General features: G+C 56.7%; 1 protein-coding gene across 1 annotated transcript in view; it reads left to right on the forward strand.

Annotated features, from left to right (window-relative positions):
- The window catches only part of ACE (angiotensin I converting enzyme), a 17,700-nt gene extending 11,341 nt beyond the window's left edge, over positions 1 to 6,359 (forward strand). The window contains exons 13-26 of the mRNA XM_009999346.1: positions 1 to 164; positions 677 to 813; positions 1,113 to 1,271; positions 1,638 to 1,725; positions 1,914 to 2,057; positions 2,288 to 2,479; positions 2,771 to 2,868; positions 3,143 to 3,315; positions 3,752 to 3,975; positions 4,189 to 4,333; positions 4,524 to 4,622; positions 5,032 to 5,154; positions 5,694 to 5,881; positions 6,163 to 6,359. Coding sequence (XP_009997648.1) covers positions 1 to 164; positions 677 to 813; positions 1,113 to 1,271; positions 1,638 to 1,725; positions 1,914 to 2,057; positions 2,288 to 2,479; positions 2,771 to 2,868; positions 3,143 to 3,315; positions 3,752 to 3,975; positions 4,189 to 4,333; positions 4,524 to 4,622; positions 5,032 to 5,154; positions 5,694 to 5,881; positions 6,163 to 6,359 — 2,131 coding nt within the window. The remainder of the gene's footprint in view (positions 165 to 676; positions 814 to 1,112; positions 1,272 to 1,637; positions 1,726 to 1,913; positions 2,058 to 2,287; positions 2,480 to 2,770; positions 2,869 to 3,142; positions 3,316 to 3,751; positions 3,976 to 4,188; positions 4,334 to 4,523; positions 4,623 to 5,031; positions 5,155 to 5,693; positions 5,882 to 6,162) is intronic.
- Positions 6,360 to 7,574: the final 1,215 nt, after the last annotated feature.

A 7,574-nucleotide genomic window follows, 5' to 3' on the forward strand; every position in this document is an offset into this window, starting at 1 on the left:
GAACCTCACTGGCACGGATAAGATGGATGCTGGGCCCCTCCTGGAGTATTTCAGCCCTGTCACCAAGTGGCTTCAGGAGCAGAACAAGAAGACCAATGAGGTTCTGGGCTGGCCTGAATTTGACTGGCGTCCCCCTGTCCCTGAAGGCTACCCTGAGGGCATTGGTAAGGCTGGAGCTCCATCCTGGCTCTGGGGAGGGGCAGGAAGAGGTCTTCCCTCACTAGGATGTCCCAGGAAGGACAGTGCAAAAGGAGGTCTCTGCTGTGGGTAGGGGAGGTCTCCATGTCAGGAAGGAGAAATAGGTATCTCCACAAGGAGCCCCACAGGGTGTTGTTGCTTCCCAGGAAGCAGGTGCCAGGAACCAACCTCTTGACCTACCATTGCCTGAATCTGTGGCCCATCAGTCCTGGTGGGATGGGTCAGCTGCATCTTTGCTGCCTAAGTGAGAGGGTGTAGGGCTCACAGCATGTCCTGTTCTCCTGTCCTGCCCAAAGGGACACCCCCAGCAGGACCCCTCTTGCCCCCATTTCTTGGCTCAACCTGCTTCCAGGTTGTAGCACCCTCCACTGGACCTGAAGTTTTAAGCAGAGCTCAACCATGTCTTCTCCATGGGGTGGTGCTCTTGCAGAGAGACCAACTCTCCTGACTCCCCTTTCCCATCTTTCTCCTCCTCTAGACAAAATAGCAGATGAAGCAGAAGCCAAAGCTTTCCTGTCTGAGTACAACAGCACGGCCGAGGTGGTGTGGAACTCCTACACTGAGGCCTCCTGGGTCTACAACACCAACATCACTGACCACAACAAGCAGATCATGGTATGGGAACCACCTTGGGGTTTGGTGCAGGGAGATACAACAGCCAAGGCAGGCAGCTGGTCCCCCAGGCATGTTTCAGATGAGCTCTGAAAACTGGAGCAGCCTCTGCCCCTTTCTGAGGGGGAATGTTCTCACCCAGGAGGTGCCTTTTCCATGAAAACCCTCATCATGCCATGGGATACCTGCAAGGGCAGCCACGGGGAGGTTGTCACTCATGACATGCCAGGTGGTGTTTCTAGTGATGGTCTGTGTCTCGGGGATCTCCTCAAAGTAACTCCTGTCCTCTCCTACCCTTGTAGCTGGACAAGAACTTGGCCATGTCCAGGCACACCCTAGAGTATGGCATGAGGGCCAGGCAGTTCGACCCCTCTGACTTCCAGGACCCAAGTGTCACACGCATCCTCAAGAAGCTGAGTGTCATTGAGAGGGCAGCCCTGCCTGAGCACGAGCTGAAGGAGGTGAGCAGGGCAGGATGGGGTGTCCCCTGCCACCACCTCCTGTGGGGACACAGGCTTCTCCCAGCTTCTAGGAAATGCCACTGGGCAGTCACCCCTTGCCCTCGAGCAAGGTGATAGTTTGGGACCGCCTACACAAAGGTGTGATCCTTGTCTCCAAGATTTCCCACCCCAGGCTGCAGCAGAGTCTGGCTGCTCAGGGGCAGTGGCACGTTGCTTGGTGGCTTTAGCCCCTCCTGTATGGACACTTCACTCCCATTTGAGGTCACACTTGGCCTTGGAAGGGACCAAAGGAAACCACGGGGCTGTGACACTGTCCAAGAGCAGAAGCAGGGACAACCAGGTGACAGGGTGTGATTTTCTCTGCAGTACAACACCCTCCTCTCAGACATGGAGACCACGTACAGCGTAGCCAAGGTCTGCAGAGAGAACAAGATCTGTCACCCCCTGGATCCTGGTAAGATCTGGTTCACTGAGTCACCTCCAACAGGCCCAGAAAGAGGGGTTTTTTTTATCAGAGACATGCAGAAAGGTGGAGGGGTCCTCCCTCTGGGATGGGTTCTGAGCAGCACGTTGGGTCTAGCACCGTTGTGTCAGTCCAGCTTATCCCACAGCATCACTTGGGTTTCACTGTTCTCTCTTCAGACCTCACAGACATCATGGCCACCTCCCGGGACTATGATGAGCTCCTCTTTGCCTGGAAGGGCTGGCGAGATGCTTCTGGGAAGAAGATCAAGAACAACTACAAGAGATACGTGGAACTGAGCAACAAGGCAGCTGTGCTCAATGGTCAGTGTCCTGCTCCCTTAGAGATCCACCTTGGTCTTAGCACCCTGTGAGCAGAGGATTGGGCTGATTGTCCAACACATGGCCAAAATCTTGAGGCTGTGGAGGTCCCACCAGCTCCCACGAGATCCATTGTCTCATAGATCTGGAGGGACCTAGGGTGCCTAAGCAGCAAGACAGACTCTTGCCCAACAGGCACAGTGTCAATAGCTTCTTCTCTTTCCCCACCACAGGCTACAAGGACAACGGGGACTACTGGAGATCCCTGTATGAGACACCCACCTTCGAGGAAGATCTGGAGAGGTTGTACCAGCAGCTGCAACCCCTGTACCTCAACCTGCACGCCTACGTGCGCCGGGCCCTCTACAAAAAGTATGGAGCAGAGCACATCAACCTGAGGGGTCCCATCCCTGCTCACCTGCTAGGTAAAGGCTTTACTAGGCCCTTGAAGGACCATGTCTCCCACCAGGCACAGTTTGCTCCAAGTCCTGCCAAGAGTTGAGGCTGGTCCCTGTCCAGCTCTGGCTGAAGGGCTGAGACCCAGGGAAGGGCAACACACTCAGCATGACCTCTCCTGCATGGATGGGCTCCTGCTTGTGTCACCCAGGGGCCAGACAGGGTGACCCACTCTGTGCAGGAGTCAGGAGTAACTGGTTGCCTTTGCCCTTCTCTCCCTGTCTCCCTCCTGCCACACATTGTCCTCCTGTGCTTCTCAGGCAACATGTGGGCACAGTCGTGGTCCAATATTTTCGACCTGGTGATGCCTTTCCCAGATGCCACCAAGGTGGATGCCACCCCAGCCATGAAACAACAGGTCAGTGCTATCCCAGGCTGCTCAGGGGAAGCCCCTTGGAACCCAGCACCCTTTGGCCACTGCCACCACCCATGTTACCAAATGCTCTGGGTGCTGCCCAAAACCTCCATGGCTCATCCATATTCTCTCCCCACCTGGATCTGCCAAGGGCTGGATCCAGCTCTAGCTGCCCCCAGAAGATGTCCCTTCCTAGAGGAACAGACCTGTCCCTGGCCTCCCATCCTCCCCAGTCCCCACTGCCCCTCACCAGCTCTTCTGTCTGCTTTCTCCCCAGGGCTGGACACCCAGGAGGATGTTTGAAGAGTCAAACCGTTTCTTCACCTCTCTGGGCCTCATCCCCATGCCACAGGAGTTCTGGGACAAGTCCATGCTGGAGAAGCCAGCAGATGGGAGGGAGGTGGTGTGTCATGCCTCAGCCTGGGACTTCTACAACCGCAAGGACTTCAGGTGCCCATGGGGAGCAAGTGGTGGTCTCAGCTTAGGTTGTGCTGGGGCAGATAGCAACGTCTGGGTGGTATAAGGACACATGGCCAGGTGCCACCACAGTGTCTGTTGTCCTCTGGCTGTGGCAGCCCCACTCTGGCATTGTCACTGGTAACCAGGATTGCTGGCAGGAACCCCCGTGGAGGATGGAGGGCAGCCAGTGGTTCCTCTCCCTGCCATGGAGAGTGGAAATGCCAATGAGCAAGGAAAGTGAACGGGCAGGGGCAGCAGGAGATGCAGGAGAAAAGACAGAGACCAACCTAATGGACTAGGACCTGCCCAGCCTGGCATCAGATGTGGAGAGGGCATGTGGAAAGGGAAAAGTAGCTCAAAGGGGTGTGATCATTCCTGGAGATTTTCACCCCAGCACTGTCCTCCCTTCTCCCCCACCCTGGCCCAGGATCAAGCAGTGCACCGTGGTGAACATGGATGACCTGATCACAGTGCACCACGAGATGGGCCACGTCCAGTACTTCCTGCAGTACATGAACCAGCCCATCTCATTCCGTGATGGAGCCAATCCTGGCTTCCATGAGGCCATTGGGGATGTCATGGCCTTGTCTGTCTCCACCCCCAAACACCTGCACAGCATCAAACTGCTGGACCAAGTCACTGAGAACCAAGGTGAGCTGGGCAGGGGAGCACCAGGACAAAGGTGGGGCTGGGGGGGAACACGGAGGGTCAGGATGGGTTGGGCAGGGTGGAAGGGGCCAGGGCTTTGTGTGCATGGAGGGGACACGAGCTGGTGGGGACACCCTGCTCTTGGGCAGAAAGACCCACATGGGGTGGAGAGGTGGGTACAGAAGTGCCTTGGTCACACCTTCCCACCCTGGGCAGAAAGTGACATCAATTACCTGATGAGCATCGCCCTGGACAAACTCGCCTTCCTGCCCTTCGGTTACCTGATGGACCAGTGGCGCTGGAAGGTGTTTGATGGGAGGATCCAGGAGGATGAGTACAACCAGCAGTGGTGGAATCTCAGGTGTGCTTGAATTCAGACCCCCTCTTTGGTGCAAGGGCCTTGGCCATCATCCCACGGGGTGTTTTCTGCCCGTGGTCCAGTTGGCTGCAGTGGGACACGATGGGATGCACAGCCCCTCACCCTGTTCCCTCTCCCATCTTTCCACACCTTCTCCTCCCTCTGCTGGACTAACTCTCCCTCTCCTGCCCAGGATGAAGTACCAGGGCTTGTGCCCACCAGTACCAAGGTCTGAGGATGACTTTGACCCTGGGGCAAAGTTTCACATCCCTGCCAACGTCCCCTACATCAGGTGAGTGAGCTGGGCAGAAGGGACACCACTTGGACACAGAAACAGGATCTCCACTTCAGATGCCAGTGGTGGCACCTTGTTTCATGGCTGGGGGGATAGTTGGTGGTACCAGCCTGAGGGTGCTGGGTAGTTCCAAGGACCCTGACAGAGCTTTGGAGGAGAAGGCTGGATTTGAGGGGATTTCTCCCTGTCTGAGAAGGTTGGGCTCATCCACCCAGGCAGCCACAAGACACTTGTTAGAGGAGAAATAGCATCAGCAGGTTGGACTGAGTTGATGCAGGTGGAGCTCCAAAGCCAGTGAGGCTCCTCCAGGTTTGGGAGGGTGCAACCAGGGCATGAGGGGGACCACATCCTCCAATGCACAGCCACTAGTAGGGTCCATGTCCTCACCCTTCTCCACCTCCTCCAGGTACTTTGTCAGCTTCGTGATCCAGTTCCAGTTCCACCAAGCACTCTGTGACAAAGCCGGGCACAAGGGTCCCCTGCACACGTGTGACATCTACCAGTCCAAGGAGGCTGGGAAGGTCTTGGGGTAGGTGTGTGGGCAGGGCAGAGCCAAGGCGTTGATGTCCCCAAATACCTTAAAGCCAAACCAGCAAGACAGGAGGCAAGAGTCACCCATCCCCTCCTGACCCCGCATGGGATGCTCTGGTTCCCAGCCCTGGGGTGTGGGCAGAGGGGACCCCGAGCAGGGGCACCCTGGGCTGGGTGCTGGGGCTGTGATTGCACAAACAGCCACTAGATGGTAGCTGGGACCCTGGCAGGTGGGAGGCTCCCTCCCTCCTCTTCCTCCTCCTCAGCTCCTTAGGGAAAACACTCCCTCGCTTCCAGAAATGCACTTGCAAAATTAACCCTTTCGCCCAGGAACTGCTCCCGCAGCCAGCTGGATTCACTGGAGGGCTTGAATCCACCTAAATTCCCTCTTTCCCCCAAGCCAAACCTCCTTCCCTATGTTCTGGGAAGCCCTTTGGTGTTGGGGACACAGGCTGTACCCCCAAGCCCTGGGGAAAAGGGAAGGGCTGGTGGCCAAGAGGTGACAGAACCCACTGGAGCTGCTTTCTCCTGCTACAGGGATGCCCTGAAGTTGGGTTTCAGCAAGCCATGGCCCAAAGCCATGGAGCTCATCACGGGGCAGCCCAACATGTCAGCTGATGCCCTGATGAGCTACTTTGAGCCACTCATGACATGGTTGGAGAAGGAGAATGAGAAGAATGGGGAGGTCTTGGGCTGGCCTGAGTACAGCTGGACTCCTTACACAGGTACGTGGGGCTCAGCCAAGCACAGCAGGTCCATGATGGGGCAGAGCACTGGCCTCACCAGGGCCAGGATGGGGCATGTGGGAGAGATGGAGTTGTCTTGGTGCCCCTTGACCACCTGAAAAGCCACAGGGTGTTTGGATTCTTCTCCTTGATTTCCCATGGAACTGAGCCTAAAGGGGACACAGCATCCAAGAGCCCAGCAAAGAGAGAGCTGGTGACCCAACACACCCCAGCCCAGAGCCACGAGCACCAACCATGTCCCTCATTTCTCCATTTTCCAGCCACTCCAGCCCAAGCTGACTCGAACCAGACTGATTTCCTGGGCATGTCCCTTGCCAGAGACCAAGCCACGGCGGGTGCCTGGGTCCTGCTCGCCCTGGCACTCGTCCTCCTCCTCACTGCCATCATCCTGGGAGTCAAGCTCTCCTCAGCCAGGAGAAAGGCCATCAAATCCAGCTCAGAAATGGAACTGAAATAAGGTGGCCACCAGCAGGACAACACGGACAGGGTGCAAGTGTGGGCATTTGGCCATGGGCACGTTTGCCAAGGAAGCCATGGGTTTCCACAGCCCAGGACTCCTCTCTCCAATCAGGTCAGACGTTTTTTTCCACTATGCAAGAGCCCAAGCAGAAAAGAGCTATTTATTTGTCAACGTCTGCATCAGGGGAAGAGAAATTCAGGCACTGGAGGGCACGGAGCCATCGTGAGCTGCCCCTGCACCCAGAGCTGGGAGCTGGTCCAGCTTGGACACCCACCAGCCATCTCCAGCCTGTGGGCAAAGCCACAGAGACTTCAAGTGACAGAGGGCAGTTTGGGGAGGGACAGGGCACCTTCCCAGCTGTTTGCCTGCTGCCAGGCTGTTCACTTGCATGGATGAAAAATAAACTCCTGTCTTGTCACCCTCAGGGCAGCTGCTCAGCTCCTTCTTGCAAGGTGGGCTGGGGGTCTCCAGGGGACAGGGCTCTCAAGCAGGAGACATGCCACCCTCACCCAGTGCAAATGCAAAGCCCTGGGGACCAGGCTGGCTTTACAACAGCACATCTGCAGCACCCAAACTCTGCCAGGCCCATCAGGAGAGCTCAGCACCCCTTTGCAGCTTCTCCCCTGAAGCGGGACTCCCATCAGGCTGAGTCTGGGGGCTCAGCCTCAGGAAAGGGCTGAAGCAGGGACAGAAATCCCCAAAAGTCCAGACCTGGACTGTTCAAAGGGTTGGAGGATCACCAAGCCCAGGCTGGGATGGGGCTGGAGCTGTGGCTCCAACTCCAGCATGACATGTGTTTACATAAGAGCTGGGGGGGCTCCAAGGTCAGTGATCCCTGACCATCCAGCTCCTGATTATCTTGGAATCAGACGTGCTTGAGGCTTTTTTTTCTTCCCCCCCCCCCAGCTTCCCTCCCCATCTTTCTTCTCCTTCTGTAAATAAAACTTCGTATTTGTTCTGCAGTGATTAGGTGCAAAACTAATCCCAGGCTGGGGATTATTGCAGCCTTAAAGAGCTGGGACCTGCTGCAGGCAGGGGAAATGAAGGGATCTGGGATGACCCAGCCCGTGGCCTCTGCCCTCTGTTAGGTCTCACGGGGGGGAAACTGAGGCCTGGGAGAGGCTCCTGGCACCCGGGAGAGGAGCAGGAGGCAGAGGTGTCTCTGCCCACCCACGCTCGGGTTTTGTTTGCTCTCTGTTCCTCCCTCCCCAG

Source organism: Chaetura pelagica, unplaced genomic scaffold (genome assembly GCF_000747805.2).
Source record: "Chaetura pelagica isolate M959 unplaced genomic scaffold, ChaPel_1.0 scaffold625, whole genome shotgun sequence".
Taxonomy (NCBI): domain Eukaryota; kingdom Metazoa; phylum Chordata; class Aves; order Apodiformes; family Apodidae; genus Chaetura; species Chaetura pelagica.